At 38.9% G+C, this 23,253-nt stretch overlaps 2 protein-coding genes and 1 long non-coding RNA gene across 4 annotated transcripts in view; 2 read left to right on the forward strand and 1 right to left on the reverse strand.

Annotated features, from left to right (window-relative positions):
* The first annotated feature begins 957 nt into the window (after positions 1 to 957).
* Positions 958 to 15,919, forward strand: e2f4 (E2F transcription factor 4). Its single transcript, XM_053631466.1, has 10 exons — positions 958 to 1,483; positions 3,927 to 4,036; positions 5,135 to 5,296; positions 6,851 to 6,894; positions 7,015 to 7,079; positions 7,536 to 7,809; positions 9,106 to 9,258; positions 9,375 to 9,422; positions 11,514 to 11,558; positions 13,017 to 15,919. Exons 1-10 carry the CDS (start codon positions 1,328 to 1,330, stop codon positions 13,130 to 13,132), a joined length of 1,173 nt encoding a protein of 390 aa, XP_053487441.1. The 5' UTR covers positions 958 to 1,327; the 3' UTR covers positions 13,133 to 15,919.
* On the reverse strand, positions 15,271 to 23,246 carry LOC128611726 (uncharacterized). Its single transcript, XR_008386614.1, has 3 exons — positions 20,552 to 23,246; positions 17,899 to 17,973; positions 15,271 to 15,405 (listed from the first exon to the last, which is right to left on the reverse strand). It is a non-coding gene; the product is annotated as an uncharacterized LOC128611726 (long non-coding RNA).
* The window catches only part of elmo3 (engulfment and cell motility 3), a 40,973-nt gene continuing 34,940 nt past the window's right edge, over positions 17,221 to 23,253 (forward strand). Inside the window, exon 1 of one of the 2 annotated variants that reach the window (XM_053631459.1) lies at positions 17,221 to 17,368. In XM_053631459.1, the coding sequence (XP_053487434.1) occupies positions 17,342 to 17,368 (27 nt within the window). In that variant the 5' untranslated portion in view covers positions 17,221 to 17,341. The remainder of the gene's footprint in view (positions 17,369 to 23,253) is intronic. The other variant, XM_053631460.1, reaches the window with a different exon arrangement.

Here is a 23,253-nt window from a genome sequence, read left to right on the forward strand (position 1 = left end):
ATTCTGAAGATTAAAGTAAGATTTCTTAACTTATTGAATGTTATTAATTCATATTAACAGAATTAAGTGATTGAATTATAAAAAAAACCTCCTGTTAGGCTCACATTCACTCACCACAAACAAAAGCATTTCTACTTCATTACTGAACATCAAACTGGTAATATATAGGCCTAATATAAACCTTTTTTTATGCTATTAAGTCATATAATCATTAACTGCATATGAAACATACTACTCTACAAATACATTTTTCTGTGCAATATATACTACTTTTTTGTCACTCATCTTTATTTAAATCTTTCAGCGGTGTACTGGTGCTTTAATTCAGCACGAGAAGCGCGTGAGTAGTGCGGAGGAAAAATCTGACTCATCGCCGGAACTCCTGCTTCACTGCAGCTCACTTCCGGTGTAAAATTTTAGCGGTGCAGAGCTTACAATCTGCAGATACCGATTATTGGCCGATACAGTGGTGTATCTCTAGTATATATTCATATTTGTATTCATCTGTACATACATTGAGGTGTTCATAGTGTACATATTACCATTATTATTATTTGTAATACTAATATATAAATTCTCTTCCATTGAATATGTATTCTTTCTTATCTATTTTTTGTGTAATTGAGCTGCTGTAACGAGGGAATTTCTCCAGTATGGGATCAATAAAGTTTTGATCTTATCTTTCTTTGATGTTGTGCAAACCACCACAACAAACCTGTAGCTCTTTTTTAAACAATAGTAAATAATAGCATTTTAAATCGCAAATCGCAATTTTGATCAGTAAAATCTCAATAAGATTTTTTTCCCAAATCATGCAGCACTAATGTTCATACCAAACGCTACAAAACTTCAAGTTTGATTTCATGAGGATTTGATTGATTGATTGATTGATATATATATATATATATATATATATATATATATATATAGAACCAAGTCGCCCTCTAGAGGAATTCTCTCGAATTGCACTCCCTCTCATTTGTCTTTGAGTAACGTATCCCATGATGCATTGCTCTTCCAACGGCTTCAGTCAATTCAAGTAGCAGCCCACCGCCGGTGTGTGTTTCGGCGTGAATGTGTGCGTTCTCCAGTTGTTATTGAGCTGCTTTTCAGGGACCTGTTGGGTTGCGTAACGAACCGGATCACGAGCCGATCCGGACCGGTTGGTAAAAGCGGTCGAAGAGCCGAGTTTTGGCCTCATGCTTCGGGATGTTTTCCGGCCTGTAACGGGAAGCAGAAGGTTTAGGCGCCAGAATCGTAGCTTGACTGAATCGGACAACCAGCAAGCACAACAAACACGGCTGAAAATAAAGAAAAATTTCGTTGAATGGATTTGGATTCTGGACGAAACGAATCAGGGGCGATGGGAGAATCGATACAGCCGGCCACACCGAGTCGCCACGAGAAAAGCCTCGGATTATTAACCACCAAGTTTGTCACCCTGCTGCAAGAAGCCAAGGATGGAGTGCTGGACCTTAAAGCTGTAAGCGTGACGTGAGCTAGCTAGCTAGCACGCTTGCTAACTCACTAATTAGCACGCTCACTAACTTACTACCTAAATACATTTAGTATCTTACTTTACTCTGACTAAGTTCTTTATCGTTATCGTTTTCAGCATAGTGTGGTCGAAATATTATTTGCGTAACGTATTTTGTTTTAACCTGTACCCAAACGTCACGGTTTAAAAAACAAAAAAAAAACAAAAAACTTTTTTTTAGGCTACGTTCTAAACTTCTGCGTGTTCCCGCGATACGTGCTCCTCGTAGGCTACACATGAATGGCGCGTGCCCTCTTATGTAGTGCCCTATATACGTTATGTGAAGCCATTTGAGATTCAGCCTGAAAGTTTGGTCGCTTGATCGAGATAGATGGCCTAAAATTTTGAAATAAAAAGTCATTTGATTAAAAAAAATCTAAAAAAAAAAGCCACAAGTTTTCGCAAAAATGTTATAAAATTGAATAGTTAAATAAAATAATTAAATAGAAAACACTTTAGTTTGTCATTCAGCGAGCGTTACTATTTTTATTTTTTTAAACTTTCACAGAAGGTTTGGGAAATATATATAATTCTTGAAATTTCTTTTAAGAGAAGGATAATAAAAACCTTCTTAGTTAGAGCTTTAAAAAAAATATGTAAACGTGATCACGCATGCGCACTTTGAAAGAGTTTTTTTTTTTTTTAAATGGCGGCGTGTTTTCGAAAATCTGCATTTAACAGAGAAAATAAAATCGCAACTATGACAGCTTTGGAGTAGCTTATAGAAGATCCTGATCATTATGACGTCATGAAGTGCAGACCCTCTGCCTGTCCTTCACACACACCACAGAAAAGTGTGTGTGGGGGAATGCTTATATGCCTCAAACAGGCAGGTATCATTTATCTTGTTTTATTTTCTCATGTGTGCAGAAATACTCAGAGGGTCAGCTTTCACACCTATTAGTCAGTTTGTCAAGCGTGTGTCACAGCGAAATTCTTCCCATTGCTTTTATTTCACACTTTACAACCACAAAAAAGGTGGTTGAGGAACATGTAGGGCTCAAAATGTAGTCGTAAAACTCTTTCACTTAGAGTAAGGGCGAAACGTTGGCAAGAGTGGGTAGAAATCGCATAAATCTCGTTATGATTGTCGGTTCAAGTCCCCAGAACATGTCAGGTGTGTGTAGCTCTGCAGCTCTGTCCTTTGGCTCAGTTTCGTAGTTCAAGTGGCTTTGTCATTTCAACCATATACAGCTGGTAGAGTACACAACGTTCCTCCAGGACCATGGTACTACATAAAACAACACACTAACCAAATGAGACAACAGGAATTAATAAGATCTACACATTTTTACATAACGTGCACGTTCAAACGTGTGCTAGCAACACAGGACAGGACAGTACTACTAAAACAGGACAATGAGCATAGTAAGTGACAGTGTGTGCCGACCAGTACACAGTTTTAGTGTGGAAGTGACCGATGTAAAAGGTAGTGCTAAAGATGGGTGCCAAAGTGTAACAATATAATTTAACACACAATTGTGCTGCAACACAAAACTTACACATCATGTTTGGATCACCTCTGGTGGGCCGGAGTAAAACATTGTTGAACTTCATTACAAAAATTAGCGGTACTGGCTGTACCATGAAAGTGTACTGTACTTCTTAAAAATGAAATAGATGATATATAAATTCTAATGTATTAACTATTAATAGGTATTTAAAATAAGTGATCCATCCGAACTGAATGAAAAAGTAACGGTCCAAATAACAAAAATAGAGACAATCAAAAATCACTTCAAATAAAACAACAAAACTTGTCAGTTTTTATTTTGCGTCTAGTGGCCACTCTCATGCTGTATAATGACAGCGGACCCTTCTCCTCAGTCGCTCCCACGTCGGACGCGACCGGGAAAAACTATGTGGTTTTTTTGTTTTGTTTTTGTTTTTTCCCCTTCCCCCAGATAACCGATAATTAACGTTATTCTGTAAATATTAGAGGTCGACCGATTTACAGATCAATCGGTCAACCTCTAATATTTACGGATAAAACGTTATTGAAATGATTTCGAGATCTTAAACGGATGATTGTGAATAAGTAACATACAAAAAAAAACATTTCTTGCGGTGGAGCTGTTTGAACGTTCTGTCAATTTGTTTCAAAATATCTGTTCTTTTTCTTAAAAACACTCGTCTCCTTCTTGACTCACAAGCAGTGGTTCTGTGCTTCTTTCTACAACCGCAGAGTGAGAACTAACAGCTGGAAAAATGACAACATGCAACAGTCTTCTGTTATAATTACGACTTCAGTTACTCATTAGCACTGTGTTTTTCTGCAGATTGACTGAACATAAAGGGAATGGTCTTATATATAACACGAGGACTTGTTTTGTTTTTTTTCTTCACGTTGTGATGTGTATTATTGTTTGTTCGCGCTCTTTCTCCCCAGGCTGCTGATACGCTGGCCGTACGGCAGAAACGGCGGATATACGACATCACCAATGTTCTCGAGGGCATCGGGCTGATTGAGAAGAAATCAAAGAACAGCATACAGTGGAAGTGAGTGAGGCTCGTTCCCAGTGGAACTTGACCACAAATAAAAGCTTTTGTAAGGAATAAAAAGCAGTGTGTTGTGCTGTTATAAGAAAATAATAAACAGCAGGGTCGGGGGTGAAGTGGAATTACAGTTATGACTCAGAAGTTGATTATTTTCTAATATCATGCTCTGAAGTGTTTTATTCTGCTTATACCAGGAAAATCTGTAAAAAGATTTACCGATTACAATTTTTATTAAAGAACAACACATCATACATTTTTGTCCGTTTATAGATGCATTAAATGTTGTGGAGCATCTGTGAAACAAGTTACTACCTGTTCTCACTTATGTTATAGCAGCTATAATGTGGGCGGCTGTGGTTCAGGTGGTAGAGTGGATTTTCCACTAATTGTAGGGTTGGCGGTTCGATTCCTGGGCCACATGACTCCACATGCCGAAGTGTCCTTGGGCAAGACACTGAACCCCAAGTTGCTCCCAATGGCAAGTTAGCGCCTTGCACGGCATCTCTGCTACCATTGGTGTGTGTGAATGGGTGAATGAGACACAGTGTAAAGCGCTTTGGATAAAAGCGCTATATAAGTGCGCCATTTACCTCGTTCCCTCACCAGCCCCTCTCTCTCTCCTCTCTCTCTCTCGCGTTCTCTCGAAGTTAGTAAGACAGAAAAGTCATAGCTTGTCGTGTTACCAAGAAAGATTTTCCTGTGTCCGAAAACTTTGACTGTTACAAAGTGCTGACACTTGACTCCTTCCATAAACTTTTCATAAACATCTCCTCACAGAAAACTTCGCCATGTCAACAATAACACGTTTTAAAATCTTGATTACGTGGAGCGTTTGCCATGCAAGTTCCTGTGTCAGTTGTACTATGGAAGCGATAGCGTATTAGAACAAGCGTATTAATATAGAAATGTGATTTGCAGCTGCGCTACTGTCTGAGCTGCTGTTATAGAAAATCAGTTGACACCTTCTGACCAGTCAGAAAGGAGAATTAGCCAGTTCTGTGGATTTTCAATTTAATATAATTTTGGTTTGACTTAAAATCAATACTGATTTACCACAGATCTTGCTGATTGTGTGTGTATGTGTGTGTGTGTGTATAGAGGTGTAGGTCCTGGCTGCAACACACGAGAGATTGCTGATAAGCTGATAGATCTGAAGCTGGAGCTGGAAGATCTGGACAGAAGAGAACATGAGCTGGACCAGCAGAGGGTCTGGGTGCAGCAGAGCATAAAAAATGTGACTGACGACTCACAGAACAGCCCATATCCTTCCCTTGTGTTTTCCTCCATCATGGAGATCAGTGGCTTTCTCGTCTCTCCTGTCGTTAAAACGCACTCTGTCTTACTTGCACCTGGTTTTATCAGGCATCTTAAGGAGAGGTAGTCAAACCCAAATTCTTAACCTTTTCATGCATAAACTCTTTATATTTCCAGATATATATATCCAGATTATTTTATATTTTCTGTCTCGTTCTCTCTCTTTTTTTTTTTTTTTTAATACTTAAAATGGCATGATGTATGAGTTTTGATTCTGTCTAAATATTACCTGATTTAAAACCAAACAATATAACATTTTTCAAAATGTCCAAAATGGTAACATTCAGGTCTAAACTATGTCGGAAACAAATATTTTAGAAAATATCATTTTATTTATTGTTTATTAGTTTTCATTATAACAACCTCAAAAATCAGTGTACACTGCAATCATCAGCATCAAAGAAAAATAAAAATACTCGTTAAAATGGAAAGAAAAAAAGACAAAATTATACCGAGGGCTGAAATTCAAAAACGAGTATTTGAGAACATAGATATAGACATTGGTTCAAAGGGTTCATGACGGGTCCAAGAAAAAGAAAATATAAATTCTGAACGTGGATAATGTACACAGTTTAGGACTGTTGTGTGAGACGGGGGGGGGATCTTCCCCAAAACAATAGTTAAAAACAAACAAACAAAAAAACCAACAACTGCTTTTTAAAAATCTCACTTGAGTCTGGCACAATATTATATATTTTTTATGTAATGCAGAAAAATGGTAAATATTGACAGACAAATGGTCTAGAGAGCTATAGAGGTTTCGGTTCATTTACAGTAATGCTCTCGAGGGATTTAGGGGTTAAGTCAAAGTGCAATTTCTCATCTAAAAAAATCCTCTGGTAAAGGTTGAGTCACGGCTACAAATTCTCGACTCTGGGTACGAAATGCATAGAAAATAAATAAATAAAAGAACAGCAATAAATTTACTTAGTGTGAAAGTAAAAGTAGGAGAAAGAAAAGTAATCGCGCTTCGACTCGCACACTGGCCTCGTTTATCGTTATTACGTATAATTGGTGAGTTACTGCGGCTTTATATATGGATTACAGTCACTTGTTTAATTACACACTGTGAAACTTGGTGGTGTTATAGTAATAAGTCTTCTTTTTGGCCAGACTGCTTTTCATGTGTTTTTTTTAAAGTGGTAAAAAACCAGCTTATGCTAGGCACACACTGTAACCATGGCAACACTCTTAACCACCCCTGGCTAACTAACTAGTCTAACTTAGATTTGTTATCACTAATGCAATGTAAAGTGTACAAATGTAATGCAGATTCTGCAAGTCGATGATGATGAGGTTGATTGCCTTCGCTACAGCTTTGAAGCTTCGAACGCAGCCACAACACAGCTGGAACATTGGCAGTGAATTATTCTTGATTCCACATGCCATACAGCTCCTCATTCGATCAATAAAAACCAGCACCAGCATTTTGTCATCCATGTTTGTTCTTCCTCGCTTGCCCCTAATTTTTGCTTTTGTTGCGTCCTTAACAAGACATACTCTGGCCTACGTGACGCATCAAGATCTCTGCAACTGCTTTAAGGGTAAGTCCTTTCTCTTGAAAAATTTCTTGTTGTGATCTTCATTCAGGCCCTGGTTAACTTAGGATGAGTCACACTTTTAGCTTGTGCTATCCTTTTAACATTAACATTTTCTGCCTCTAGGTGACACTCTGCTAGCGATCCGAGCGCCTTCAGGCACACAGCTGGAGGTGCCGATACCAGAGTCTGTAAGTGCGGGTCTTCTTTTCCCTCACACCACTTTGGTTTCACTTTGAGGCACGTCTCCCTAACCCACGTCCCTTGTGTGCTGCTCAGTGCGTCATCGTCAAGTTTCTAAGCCGTATGTGAACCAGCAGGTGGGCAGATTGCCTAATGTGGTTTACTATAGCCAAGTTTTTGGTATGGATCCACAAAATAGTGAGGAAAATGTGCGTTCGTGAAATGTTCAGTATGTTTACATATTGTAAAAATATCACAGTAGTGATTGACTGTTTAAAAATGGGTGAAAATTAAAGGTGTCGTTAAAAAAAAAAAACACTTCTTGAAGCTGATCAGGTAAAAGAAAAGCTCAGGTCAACAGTGACACCGTAAGTCATTATGAAACCGGAATATCCCTGGTGTCTCCTCTGCTCATTCAGTTGCTGATATTTTCCTGGTAGTAACACATTACGTTATTGTTTTAGGTTGTAAACGGACAAAAGAAGTACCAGATCCACTTAAAAAGTTCCTCGGGCCCTATCGATGTTCTTCTGGTGAATAAGGACCCGGCCAGCGCCTCTCCGGTCGTGTTACCTGTTCCCCCTCCGGAAGACATGCTCCAGAGTCTCCCAGCCTCCTCGGTTTCTGCTCCATCTGCTCCTGTCGCTGCCCCTACCGCCAAACCTGCAGGCAACAGTACAACAAGTACAGCTGTTAATAACCAGAGGCCTGCAAACACGACTGCTGCACCCGCTACAGGTTTCACACCAAGCTCTACAGATCTCTCTCTCTCTCTCTCTCTCTCTCTCTCTCTCTCCCTCTCTCTCCCCCCTCTGTCAATCACAGTTGTACTATCCAATCACTGGCGTGTCTAAGCTCATGTATGCAGAAGACGGCCGATCACGCTTTAGTCTGGACGTGTTACACTGCCCCGTAACACATGAAGCTTGAAAAGATGCGATTCACATGTCTCGGAGGAAGCATGAGATGATAAATGAGAGTGCGCGATATAATAAATCCCGAAGTAATTGCGATAAATGATATTGTAATTTTAAGACCATTTTATTCCACCGATATGATAATATATGATGATGTAATAACATTATAATGTGATTACAAGAGCAAGGAACTTTTAATTCTTAAGAATATTCAGGACGCGTTTGAGGGAGTTCATTATGCCGCTAGTAAAGCGTCTTCAGTTCACCGCTTTTCATTCACTGTTCAGCTTCAGCTCATGCAGTGGCTCAATCCCTGACATTACTGACTACGGCAGGGTTATTTGAAACACCAGGACTATTCTTTCTAGATTTTTCTTCTTGGAAAAAAAACATTGTTAGTGCGTTGTTAATATCTTGCGTAATTTTTTTTTCACGATGATAAGATGGTACACATCTTACATTCGAATGCACACAGTTTTTGCATTTGAATGCACACAGTTTTTGCATTCGAATGTGCATTTTTATCTTAAATTTGACGAACATTCGAAGTTCAAATTTTTATTTGACAGCACTCGAGCAGACTAGAAGACAGAAGCGTTAAACAAACACACATGTAAATGCAACGCGCAATATTGAGGTCAGCAAAAACGATCGAGGCCATGTCCATATATCGTACGATAAGTCGATAATGTAACTATCATGACAGGTCTAGCCTTCAGCTTGGAAGACTGGACTGTTCGAGGAGTCAAAATCAGAATTTGGGTATTTGTTATGCCATACGTCGCCATGAACTCAGTAAAATAAATATGAAAAAGAAAAGCTATAAACAACTGGCAATATTTTGATGCCGTGAGCAGTGCTGCTGTTGTACATCTGGAAAGAAAAATTGTTTTGTGGGCCAGCAATATTCACTTTCTTGTGAAAAGAATAAAATGGCAATATATTTCCAATAATGTCCAGGACAACATTACTAACCGTCTTAAAAGGAAGTAGACTCCATTCAGGTGCCTCGGCTTCCTGGACTCGAGCACCTCCCTGAATTTCTTAAATTGTCTCTCTCTTTGTTTTTTTCCTGTGACTGTTCTATGTTCTCAGCATGTGTATTTTTGTGTGACAGAAGCCCCCAGCAATGCCCCCTCAAACACACCGGCCAATCAGAATCCAGCAGAGGAGAGCCAGCAACTTCAGTCCTCAGCCTCGTTGGACAGCAGCTCGTCGCTTCCTGAGTCCTCGGCCGTCTTTGAACCAATCAAAGCGGACCCTTCAGAGTGTGAGTGTACATGCGGATTAAAAACTAAACTCTGCTTAGTGTTTATGTATTTGCTGAACTTTTTTTGCTAATCTAACTTTATTTAATTAATTTTGTTTGATTGTTTCACTTTTTAGTGCTGGATCTCCCTAAAGAACTTTCAGAAATGTTTGATCCTACTAAAGGTAAGACTGCTTTTCGTCTTAGCCTGATATGTCTAAAAAAAAAAAAAAAAAAAAGAAGAGGAAAAAAGAAATAGTGTCGTGAGTTACTATATTTTCAGTGCACTCATCACTGTGTTTATGCTGCATTTGTGTCGTGGGGAAAGGTTCAGGAAGTCAGTGAAAATTCCGATTATTCCAACTGGAAAGCGTTCACACTTTGCTATTTAATTTACTCGATAAAAGTGACATTTACTACACATTAGCTACCATATGACGCTAATTCCCAAACTACGGGATCTCCATGTGAGGTAGCTTGACTTACAAATGGGGTCTCCTCTGTTTATTTTACAAATTAATAATATAAATATTTAGGGCTGAAACTAACGATTATTTTCGTAATCAATTAATCAGGCTATTATTTTTTTCTTTGATTAATTGGGAAAAAAACATTCAATACTATTTTTAAAAAGTAAAATACATATTCTTTTACAAATATAAACTTCAGACTAAAACTTTACATTAATACACCTGTTTGTCCGATTTATATAATAAGTTTATATTATATAATAGTATTTATGCATTTTTTTTTATGGATTCACAACAAAGCACAGATAATTAAACTACAGTTTTAATAATAAAAACTCACTTTCACTGCACCTCGTGGTTTCTGTTACTCACTGCCTTTAGACATAATGGTTTACTTGTGTTTATTTTGATCGTAGCGTTTTAATTGGACGTTACAGATCTCACTTCTGCTACACTGTGTATCACCATGTCTACACTGCGAGTGAGGAGCAACGTGGTCTCGTTACTAATAGATCACTTCCGTTATAATAAATGGCAGAATTTACACTGCAAGCACACAAATAATATAATAACAATAAACTGAACCTCTTAAGCAACTCGCACCAGTTTCCCCAACCCCTTGCACACAGTGGAGCATTTTGGATATGAGCACAAGTTTGTGTTCATGCATCACCGTCGTGTGTCCGTGCTACACAAACTCCACTTTGTAAAGTTTGCAGGTTACCATCTTCTACACTATGTTGAATATAAAATGCCTCCCTGCCTTAGAGGACTGAGGTTGCCCCCCCCCCCCCCCCCAAACATTTTTTTTAACCCCCCTGCCATCACTTGACGTTTATGCTTCCGTCTGATAGTGACTGAGGTCATGTTGGGCATAAAAGGTAATGCTGACTCTAGGTATTCTGCTAAAGCTAGCGGCATCACATTACGTGCGTTTGATGTCATGTGCCATCGTCTGGGATACGGCTTGTACTTCCGCTTAGTAAAAACTCGCTCGTGTTCTAGTTGAGACGATACTACCTTTCTGAAATTCATACGCTAGATGGCAGAGTGCATAGTGTACGTGTATAGTACGTCATTTGGCACAACCTTGCTCTGTACACGCCGATGCGTGTTTTCGGAAGAGAAGTAACGCAACGAGTAGATGTGCCCCGTGCCACACGCAGACCAACTAATTGAGATTCATTGACAATGATTTCAGAATCGATTATTATCAATTTTATCGATTAGTTGTTGCAGCTCTTTAAATACTGAAATACACATTTAAATTAACGTTATTGTAGAGTCTTGTTCACTACCCTGACATACTGCAGTAGCATAGTTTAGGATAGTTTAAGCTCTTGCCTCAGAACAAGTGTATAACATATTACATTAAAAAAAACTGTTTGGAAACCTACCTTCCTTTCTGGAATATGTTTGTATTTGGATTGGCCTCTTGTCAGTCATTTTATAGCCACTCCCATAACACCCCTTCACTTCCTCATAAATCATCATGGGATGATCATGAGATAATAACGTTGTAGCTCGGCTTTCGAGAGGTCGAATGTCCGAATGCGCTTGAAAGTGATGTCATAACAGTCCTTGCTAATGGTAACTCTAGTTGAACCACATGGGAGGAAAAGGGGGCAGGCTCAATGAGTAAAAAAAAAAAATCATTCAAATCTTATTCAACTCCACGTGTTTAACTGCTAGAGATCTATTTTTCACAAATCTTACCTAATGCACCTTTAAAATGTATGAAGTCTGTAGCTGCTATCTTAGTACAAGATGAGTGGTGTTTATTTCTGTTTCCTGTTTTGTCTGCAGAAATCATGAGTGCAGATCTACTGGAAGAGCTCATGTCATCAGAAGGTAAAGCTGGCCATAAACCAAGCCATCTGTACATAGTTTACTACTAATCATGAAGATGAGTTACTGAAGCTTCAGAGCTGTGAACGCTGCACTGAAGATGTGTGGACCATTTATGTGAAGTATTTTATATTTAAACAATAGAGTAGTACGTTAAAATCTCTCTTGTTCTGGAATTTAAGGAAATATTTCTTTGTTGATGCACTGAAGGGATGTGTATTTAGGAGGTAGACAAAAAAAAGTGTATTGCCCTCGTTACTGTCGAGTGTTTCACCTGTGATTTCCAGTTAAACTCTTATGCCTTTAAAAAATGGCAAACCGATTGGGATCAATGCAGTACAAATAATCTTCACAAAATCAACCCTGTTGTTAGTAGAACACTACTACTTGGATAATCGCTGGGACCATGTTGTCTACACCCGTTCGCGAATAAGCCACTCCAGACTCACTCACAAGTTTCTGTTAACGGGTGAAGATCCTCCTTTATGCCTCTTATGCCAAAGTCCAATATCTCTGAGGCATACTTTAATGGACCATTAGGGTTTCAACACCGTCCTTTAATGGACCGTTATGGGGTTGTTGTTTTTTTTTCTTTCCCCCGGTTGAATTGATATGAACAGATTTTTATAATATAGCCCTGGTAGCTCACATGGCATTAAATCACAAAGTTTTCTTCTCATAAGCATGAATCAGTCAGTTTCCTCTCTCCCTAGCTCGATCTCTATCCATCCATTCATCCATCCACCACAAATTGTGCACGTTTCCTGAAGGCCTTCCTGAATTTTCCATTCCGTCATCATCTGATGAGTGACTAAAAACGAAACAGGGTCGATTAATAACGGGCAGTTTTTATTCTTTGTCTCTGTGCAATTTCCACAGCGAACCTAAATTAAGGGTTCAGAAATAAACTAACTGGGGACACATGATAAAAAGTTACTTTTATAAAAAAAATTTTAAACATGCCTTAGTTTACACTGAATACAGATGACTGAAAGGGATCCTCCTCTTCTCCTCCATCAGTCCATCCATCCTATCATCAATCCATTACAAAACATTTCATACACTAGTTTTAAAAAGAATGTATCTTTTGAAGGTCAAACATTTTAGTGGATATTATCTCCTATTGCCCATTAAGCTGTTTTTTTTTTTTTAAATAAATCATTACATACCTAGTAGCAATGAGATTTCTTTATCTATGTATTTAATTAAGTTTTTATTTATTTAGACGTACAAATGTATTTTTTAAAATAAATTGTTCTTTTTTGAGTGAATTTATTTACAAATGATGAATAAATATATATTTTTACATGTTCTGTTAATGTTTTATTATTATTATGATTTATTATTATTATATTTTATTTTTCCTTTCTTTAATGGAAATTCTACCCTGGGTACCTTCAAGGATAAGCATTTGAAATATCCGAGCCCCTCTTTCTCACTCTCTTCCTTTCTCTTTTCTAGTTTTCTCTCCACTCCTCCGCCTCTCACCACCTCCCGGCGACCACGACTACATCTATAATCTGGACGAGACAGAGGGCCTGTGTGACCTTTTTGACGTCCCTATTGCCAACCTTTGACCTCCACACGCACGTGATGAGAGTAGTACCTGTATTTAACAAAAGAAGCCCGCCTTTTTTATTTAAAAGGTTCGGCTGCGTTTCATATCCATGTGAATAAGCTGATTTTATGTGTGTGTATATATAGAGTTGTATGTTTTTATGTTTCGTTTCTCTTTTTGTAATATCCTCTACCCAAAGCTGCGATCTACTGAACAGTGGCACGGAACATCCCCCTGCCTCGCTCTGTGCTTGACATTGCCGAAGCTTCGCCTATTTTTTATTTTAACAGCCGTGCTTTTTAAACACATTTGAACCCAGCAACAGGATGAAAGACATTGTGTTGCTACTTTGGTCAAATACACAATCGGAAACACCAGCAGGAATACCAGCTCTAGTCCCTGACCTGTTTTGTTTTTGTTTGTTTTTTTGGTTTTAAACTGTCCTCCTATTGGTTTATAGAAGTGGGTGTAAAGTTGCTTGCTTACACAACATTTGCTTTTATCACATGCACAGCTGTTTTCTTCACGTTTGTCTTTCAAGCATTCTTAAAACATCTCCATATTATAAAAGTATGAGCGCTTGGCTGAGCACCACAGAGAGAGATGCACTAGATTTCAGGTTTGGTGTCAAATTTCCCAGCAAAAAGCATCGTTAGGAGCAGTTTGTAACTTTTAGAGCTGTCTCATGCGGAGCTGATTTTTTCCTTGAACAAATTTAACACAAACAAAACACAAGCTCTTTTAAATGGTACTAGTGCAAATCAGTTTTTATAAGGTATCTTTAAATTTATATGATTATTACTGGTCTGGAAACACCTTTGAACATTACAAGCTGCCATTAAAGGAAAAATCCACCCTGAACTTATCAGCGTTTATAATTAACTTGATCATCAGTGGCGTCTAAGCTTCTGTCGTTGACGTTGTCTGTTTTCCATTTGGTTAGCAGTTTCCTACGTTACCCACAACTCTGATCGTGATGCCGTGGGATTTAGCCCTCTCGTCATCTCTAGATAAAGAGAATGATGCAGCAGCGCTTCAGACCTTTAGTCTGTTCAGTTCTCTCAGCTCAAACTAATCAGTTTCCAAAGCTTAAAACTTCTGGGATTTCCAGTCCAATGTTTGCTCCAGTGTCTCCGCTACTTCTACGCTGGATTACTCATTAATATGATGTTTAACGGGGCGGGAGAATGAGTGAGAAATGAAACTCTTGCTCTGTTGTTTCACCGATTGAGCAGCATCGTAACTGTGCCAGTAACTTCTTTGAACTTCTCACAGGAACAAGAAGAATTAAATCAGGACTTGAATGTCTATGCACATCCCAGATATTTCAATATGAACACATTTAATGTGTGTTACGGTGGAGTTCTCCTTTGGCAACCGAATCAGGTCTGTGGTGCTTTTTCTGATGTTTTGGGACGTAGTGTTTTACAGCTTCAGTTTTCCGGCTTTACATTTACTTGTCACATATGCTTAAAGCAGTTGAAGGTCAAGGGCCTTGCTCAAAGACTCATCACTGTCTCAGCAGTTCCTCTCACATCCTTTCGTTCGACTACTCCACTGTGGATTGAGATCGTTGGTCTTTTATTTGCTTCCCCCAAAACACACTATAAGCATATTTGTATATTCATTTAATTGTCACTTAACCGGACAGAACCTTATGCATTCATAACTAACTCCTGGTGTTAATGTATGTACATCAGAACGAGAATGTATAGCAACTGTGTAATTTAAGCTGTTAATTGTCCTCTGAAACATGTGCTTAACCCGTTTCTCCTTCTGTTATGTCCAGTTCTATAGTCCTGCCATCTGTTATTCATTTCCATGTATGTAAGCTATATATTTCCACTCATTGTAGCTAAAATACGTTTGCACTGTTTGTACATGAGCATGACTATGTAAAGAAGGAAATCTGCTCAGCACCACATCTACAGCTGTAAACAGTTTATTGCATCTTCTCTGGAACAGAACTGTTCCCTATTTTTAAAAATGTATTTCTTTTAGCTGAAGGATATTTTTATGGTTGTACACCATCATTATTTTTGTACAGGCTAGAGAGTTCGACAGATGAATTATGGTATGCACAAAGCAGACTTGATTTCTCTGATGATAACATGGTCATCTCCATATTCGCACTTTAAGGCAGTACGATCACTTGGGTTTCATTCGTCCACTCCTTTCTGCTGGACGGAGAGCTTCACTTCAGGTCCAGGGAAATGTTACAACCTTCACTCTTCTGTCTCAATGCCATCCATTGAGGTTCTTTGTAACGGAGTAGCCTGCCAGAATGGCTATCTGTGAAAGAAATAAATGACAACAGTTTTGTAACAGCGGTGTAGTTTAATGAGTTGGTGTGCATCAGGGTTTCAATCCTTTTCTTTCTTTTTTTTTTTTTCTTTTATTCAGCTGAGTGGTTCTCATTTTATAGCAGAATATGACTCAACCTGAAAACGCACACACTCATACAGGGAAAAGTGGTCTGAGAGGTTAACACTGCATTTTCAGAAAACATAAGGAATAAAACATTAGAGGATATGCTGTTGTGGGAAAACGTAGTGATGAAGTGAAGTTACCACCCCTACCTACATTAGTTTTTCTTTTATTCCTCTTATATCACATCGCTTCACTATGTCAAGGATTACATTTTTCTTGAAATCGTACTTTAAAATCTTTTTATAGGTCTGTTTAATGTTGTGGAATTTCCATGAAACAAGTTAGTTCTCATCACTTGCTCTATAGAGATAGACAGGAAGAAACACCTTCATGAATGTAAATGCAGATGGTTTACCTCAAGATTAGACTTTGTTTTTTAAAAAACAACAACTTTTGTAAGATTTGACTTTCCTAAAAAAAAAAAAAAAAGCACTAAAATGTTATATATATATATATATATATAAAGCCTGACCAGTTCTGATGGGAGATTGGCTTGTACCAGAAAGATTGGAAGAGTATGGAGAAGACAAGGAAGGGCTCATGTTCCAAAGCACACCACTTCATCTGTTAAACATGGTGGAGGAAGTGTTATGGCATGGCCATATATGGCTGCCAATGTAACTCAGTCACTGGTGTTTATTGATGATGTGACTGCTGATAGAAGTAGCAGGATGAATTCTGAAGCATATAGAGCTATACTTTCTGCTCAGATTCAGTCAAATGCTGCAAACCTGATAGGACAACGTATCACAGTACAGATGGATAATCACCCAAAATGTACCGTGAAAGCAAACCAAGAGCTTCGTAAGGCAATGAAATGAAATGTTCTTAAATGTCTGATAACCTCAACCCAATTGAGCATGCTTTTCACTTACTGAAGGCAGAAAGACCCACAAACAAGCAGCAACTAAAGGCAGCTGCAGTAAAGGCCTGGCAAAGCATCTCAAAGGAGAAAGCTTTGAGGAAAATTAGGGATAAATTCACATATTTAAAATCTATCATGTGTTATGTTTCTGTAAAGCTGCATTGAGACAATGTCCATTGTAAAAAGGGCTTTACAAATAAAATTGAATTGAAAACTCAGCATTTAGCTGATTTAACCTCAGACAGGAACACTACAGCTGACTTCCTGTTTCTCAGAATATGTTTGTACTACATCAGATTTGCCCCGCTAAATATGACATAGGTCAGTATTCGCAATGAACATTAGCATCACTAAAATACACATTACATAACGTTGCTAAAGTTTAGCACTTCAAACAAAAAAAGCCTGAAGCCAAAGCTAAATCTTCTATCTGAATTTGAGAGACTTTACTATTTCGGTTCTGATGTTCTCCTGAGAAACTCTGAAATGGCTGAACCGTCCGGGCTACGTTCCAAACCGCACACTTCTATGTACTAAATACTACGCCAAAAAATAGTACACTGCCATTGGTTGCTAGTGGCTTCGTACTAATTTTGACATACTCTTTAGTACAGAAGTGTGCGGTTTGGAACGCAGCCCGGGTCTCCTTCCTTTAGCAGCGGGAGGGACGCTGTTCAACCCGGAACTGGGAATGTCGTCAAGGCGGAAGCTCAAATATATGACTACTTCCTCTAAGCGCGCACTTCATAGGGGCTTTAAAAAACGATTTATGAGCCCTATCTAGTGCACTACGTGTTTAGTCAGAAGCCTTTTTGGAGTTGAAACCCAATTCTTAGGCTGAAACTTGAAATAACTGTTCTAACACGTACGAAGCGTTTTTTGCAGTCTGGAAAAGAAAATACTTTCTTTTTTTAAAAAGGATCAGGAGTTCTAATGTGCAAAGTTTTTGTCTGTCAGCAGGTAAGAAATACGTTTATACAAGTTTTAGCATCCATTTTTATTGAAGTTAACTCACTTCTGCTTGTTTCAGTTGTTTAACTTGTGCAGTCGGCTGAGTTTTACTCAAAACGATTAATAGAAAATGGAAATAAATATTCTGGGTTTGTTTGATCCTGTATGATTTTTTTTTCCCCAGTAGTTTTCAAAACTTCCCATGAAGAATGGGACAATGGCACAATTTACCAAGACCCCTGCTTAACATTATTGCATTTTCTTGCATGAACAGTACATGAAACAGCCTGTAATAGTGCTGTTATTTATTATTTATTATATTATATTATAGTAATAGAGTAGATCCTTAAAACGACATGATCTTTAGTTCCGGTTTTAATTTTCTAAACCATTTCCTACTTTGCTTGACTTTGCTAATTTGGCAGTTACAAGAAGTGTAGCATGTTCCTGCTTTATAATTATGTGAGATATATGTAATAAATAGATGCACAAATCGACTCAAATGAATCTCAGTAGTCTAAGAGTAATTTTTTGTTTACCTTCATACTTCAGTTCCAGCACCAAAGGAACACTCACCTGCTTCACAGGTGAGCTGGATCAGGTGTGTAGAGGAGCTAGGATAAAAAGATATGGATGTGAGAATTCAAAAAGTTTGCAATAATACACACAGAATGGTCTGAAGAAGCAAGAAATGAGGTTGGGTCGGACTTCTTTCAAGTCAAGTGGCTTTTATTGTCGTTTGTAACTACAGTGCGCTCCACTAATATTGGCACCCTTGTAAATATGAGCAAAGAAAGCTGTGAAAATTTGTCTTTATTGTTTAACCTTTTGATCTTTTGTTAAAAAAAATCACAAAACTTCTCTGCTCTCAAGGATACAGGTTTATCAAAAAATAAATCTTTGTTAAATATAGATGTGCCACAATTATTGGCACCCCTATGAATTCATATGAGAAAAATATATTTGAAGAATATTCCCATTGATATTTTACATGTTTTTAGTACACCTGGGTGACTAGGAACAGGAAATTGTTCAACAATGACTTCCTGTTTTACAGGGGTATAAATATGAGGTAACACATAAATCAAATTCCCTTAGTCATTCATAACAATGGGTAAGACCAAGGAATATAGCTGTGATGTGCAGCAAAAGGTTGTTGAGCTTCACAAAATGGGAAGTGGCTTTAAGAAAATAGCACAAGCATTGAAAATGCCCATTTCCACCGTCAGGGAAATAATTACGAAGTTCCAGTCAACTGAAAATGTTAAGAATCAACCTGGATTTAGATGTGTGAGTATATTGTCTCAACACACTGTGAAGAAGATGGTTCGAGTGGCCAAAAAATCTCCAAGGATCACAGCTGGAGAATTGCAGAAGTTAGTTGTGTCTTGGGGTCAGAAAGTCTCCAAAACTACAATCTGAAGTCACCTACATCACCACAAGCTGTTATGTTTTCAAGAAAAAAGCCTCTACTCTCACCCGAAAACAAACTCAAGCATCTTCAGTTTGCCAGACACTACTGGAACTTCAAATGGGATCGGGTTCTATGGTGATGATAACCAAAATAGAGCTTTTTGGTAATAAACACAGAGGTGGTTTTGCGCACACAAAGAGGTAGCCATATGGAAAAGTACCTCATGCTAACGGTTAAATATGGTGGTGACTCTTTAATGTTTTGGCCTGTTTTTCTGCCAGAGGACCTGTACATTTTGTTAGGATACATGGCCTCATGGACTCTATCAAATATCAACCTGACTGCCTCTGCCAGAAAGGTTCAAATGGGCCGTGGTCGGATCTTCCAGCAGGACAATGATCCAAAACACACATCAAAATCAACACAAAAATGGTTTATTGACCACAAAATCAAGGTCCTGCCATGGCCGTCCCAGTCCCCATGGAAAACCTGTGGGGTGAACTGAAGAGGAGAGTCCACCAGCGTGGACCTCTAAATTTAAAGTATCTGGAGAGATTCTGTATGGAGGAACGAGGCATTATAGGAGAAGACTCCAAACTGTTATCTTGGCAAGGGAGGTAATACAAAGTATTGACTAAAAGAGTGCCAATAATTGTTGCATACATATATTCAACAATGATGTATTTTTGGGGGATAAACCTGTGTTTTGTTTGCAATTGTTTGATATCCATAAGAGCAGAGTATGTTTGTGAATTTTTTTGAACAAAAGATCAAAAGCTTAAACAATAAAGACAATTTTTGACAGCCTTCTGTGCTCATATTTACCAAGGGTGCCAATATTAGTGTAGGGCACTGTATATACACGTTACACAGTAAGATGAAACAACCTTCCTCCAAGACCCACATGAAATAACACAGAATTACATGCGCCTACACAGACCTACCCAGCCAGAATATAGTCCACGGGTACAAACAGCACAAGACATTACACATTTACTAAAGACAGGACAATAGGTACATTAATAGTCTGAATAAAGTGCCATATGTAACAGGTTGTGTAAAGCAGCTATAGCTCTATAATAATAAAATTCTGTAAATGTAAACATAACATACTGTGACACTGTGTATTTACTAGGATAAAAAGTGTTAGCAGCAAGACCGCAGGTAAGCCGGTACAGTATTTTGTGTACGGTGTTTAAGCAGCAATTTAAGAAAGAGCTGTGCAAAAATTGCAAAGGGAGTGGAATGTTTGTTCAGTTGGGTATGAGTGTGTGTGGGTTTGTCTTAGTCCAGACGCTGGGTATTAAGCAGTCCCTCCAGGATTGAGCAATTTTGAGATAGCAGAAATCAAGGAAACTGCAATATTCAGAGGAGCTTGCAGTTTTTCAGAATTACTGCTGATTTTCCGCAGATTTGGGCTAAGACTTGTCATGTGACATCATCACAACATGCATTCAGCCAAAGCCCTCTTCGATTAACATGTGTCGACCATGAGTACAGATAAAAGGTCTCATTTACCAACAAACATCACTGTGAAAGACTGTGCAAAACAGTTTTGTGCAATTGCAATTTTGCCAAATCAAGTAGCTTTCCTAAAAACAAGAAATCCACAAATTGCCTCCCAAATTGTGAAAAAAATGTCGCAAAATCAAACATTTTTAGCCGCAACAATCACAAAAAAGTCAGCAAAATCCTGTACGGACTGATTAAGGAGTCTGATGGCTTGGGGGAAGAAACCATTACACTGTTTGTCTGTGAGCAGCCGAATGCTTCAGTACCGTTTGCCAGAGAGCAGGCGGATGAAGAGTTTGTATGTGGTGTGTCTGGTCATCCACAATGCTGATGGAGGGAAAAGAGATCCTGACTGTTTTTTCAGCTGTCCTCACTAGCCGCTGCAGGTTCTTGCGATCCGAGACTTTCCAAACCAAGCAGTGACGCAGCTGCTCAGGATGTTCTCGAAAGTCCCTCTGTACAAAGTGTTGAAGATGATGGGTGGGAGATGGGATTTTCTCAGACTTTGCAGAAACTAGAGATGCTGCTGGGCTTTCTTGGCTATGGCGCTGGTGTTGAGGGAGCAGGTGAGGTTTTCCGCCAGGTGAACACAGAGGAATTTGATCTCCATCGAGGAACCGTCAATGTTCAGAGTAATGTGGTCGCTCCGTGTTCTCATGAAGTCAACAACCATCTCTTTTGTTTTGTCCACATTCAGAGACAGCTTGTTGGCTCTGCACCAGTCCGTTAGCCTCTCTCCTCTCTGTATGCTGACTCCTTATTCTTGCTGATGAGACCCACCACGGTCGTGTCGTCGGCAGACTTGGTTATGTGATTCGAGATGTACATCGCTGCACAGTCATGTCAGTGCAGACTGTAGACTCAAGCAGCCCAGACTATCAATCAGTGACCATCACATCAGGTTTTTATCACACACAGTGGCCCGCCTTCTGCTAGATTGGATCTTGATTTGCTGACACGTCCATATCACGTCATCAACAGTGATTGAGATGGCGCATGTGATATGCTGAATGTGAATGAAGTGAATTATTTACTTCATAAGATTGCCTTTGGAGGAGAAACTAAATATAGCTAGACTAAGCACACATTGTCCAATGTCCCAATGCTCAAATTGCACACTATGACAGATGACACTGTGTTTTGGTTTGTTTATGTTTAGCATGTTTCGTTTTCAGAGACAATTAAATAAAATCCTGTGAAATTCCAAATAATGAAATAATCTACCCTAGAATGGTGTGGAATACCCACAAAGCATTTTTCTACAAGACATAGAGTAGGGCACCATTCCAGGCACAAGGAAGGTTGTGGGATTTCAAGAGTCGGTTTTCAGGTATGAGTTAGAAAATTCGCAATACTTGTGGTGCCCCACATAGTGAACGCTGCCTGTGCCGAAGTGTCCTGTAGGTGCTCTGTATCCTCAAGGCTTCATCATGGGGAGGCTGATATACTACAATGCATTGTGGGACTTCAGAAGAGAGGTGGATACCCACTTCCTGTTCCCTAAAATACATCATTTAATCCCTCAACAGTGTGGAGTAGGATTTCTACATGGCTACAATTTGCGAAACATCACTTTAGTGCTGGATGATATAATATTGATGTAATATTGGGGATATTATTGGGATCGGTTTTGTCTCAGTCCAGTTTCAAGATGTATTTTCTGGATCATCATTATTCTTATAAGAATTACATACTGTGAATATACTCTACATGGCCACAAGTATGTGGACACCCCAACTAATTCAGGTGTTTCAGCCATACCCATTGCCACATAAAATCAAATCAGCCATATAGTCATGTAATCTCCATACAGAATGGTTTGTACTGAAGAGCTCAGTGACTTTAAACATGGCACTGACACAGGATGCCACCTTTGCCACCAGTCAGTTGGTGCACTCTAATTGCTATTATTGTGAAAAGGAAGTATCTAGGGGTAACATCAGCTCAGATATGAAGTGGTAGACCACACAATCTCACAGAGCTGAAGTGTGTAGCGCATAAAAATCATCTATCTGATGCATCGCTCATTACAGAGTTGCAGACTGCCTCTGGAAGCAACATCAGCACAAGTTGATGTTGGGAGCTTCTTGAAATAGGTTTCCATGGCTGAGCAGCTGCACACAAGAATATGTGCACTATGCGCAATGCCACTCGTCGGCTGCAGTGGTGTAAAGCGCCGCCAATGGAGCAGTGGAAACATGTTCTCTAGAGTGATCTATCATGCGTCACATCTGGTAGTCTGATGGATGAATCTGGGCTTGGTGGATACCAGGAGAACGCTACCTACCATAATGCAGAGTTCCAACAGTAGTTTGGTCGAGTAGGATGGAGGGTTTGATATTTTTGTGATATCGGCCACCTCTACTTCAAAATTAGTGCACTATATAGTAGTGATGAGTCTGTTTTTGTGAATCTCTGAGATGGCTCTTTTTTTCCCTTTTGTACATAAAGGATATGTCAGTGCTCATTTATCATTTATTTATTTACATTCATTCATCATCAGACAGCTTAACTTCTTCCTTAGAAACCTCTTTTTGACATCCAAGCTGCATGTGTTTGAATCTCAACTGTTTGTAGGGGATGGGAAGCGATCCTTTATCAGGATAAATGGAAATAAATCTCCTTAATGATCCAAACTAAAGCGGAACAACAACAATGCGGCCTTTGTTAATGATTTGTGGTGACTTGATGATTTAGGCCAACAATTATTTAATTACATTTGATAAAATGCAGTTTGAACATGCAATTTCAGCCAACAAAGAACAATCGCTGGCAACAATATTGCAAACTGCCCCTTTTAGACGGACTTGGGAACGAGCCGTTTAGGAGCTGAAAGTGTCGACTCTTATTGGTGAGCTGAATCAATGAAAAGAGACAGATTTTTCCATTACTGCTAGTGAATAAGGCGCAGTTATATACTGCAGCATAACCTGCTGCAATGCATTGTGGGATTTCAGGAGAAAGCTGG

Source organism: Ictalurus furcatus, chromosome 8, assembly GCF_023375685.1.
Source record: "Ictalurus furcatus strain D&B chromosome 8, Billie_1.0, whole genome shotgun sequence".
In the NCBI taxonomy this organism is placed as follows: Eukaryota; Metazoa; Chordata; class Actinopteri; order Siluriformes; family Ictaluridae; genus Ictalurus; species Ictalurus furcatus.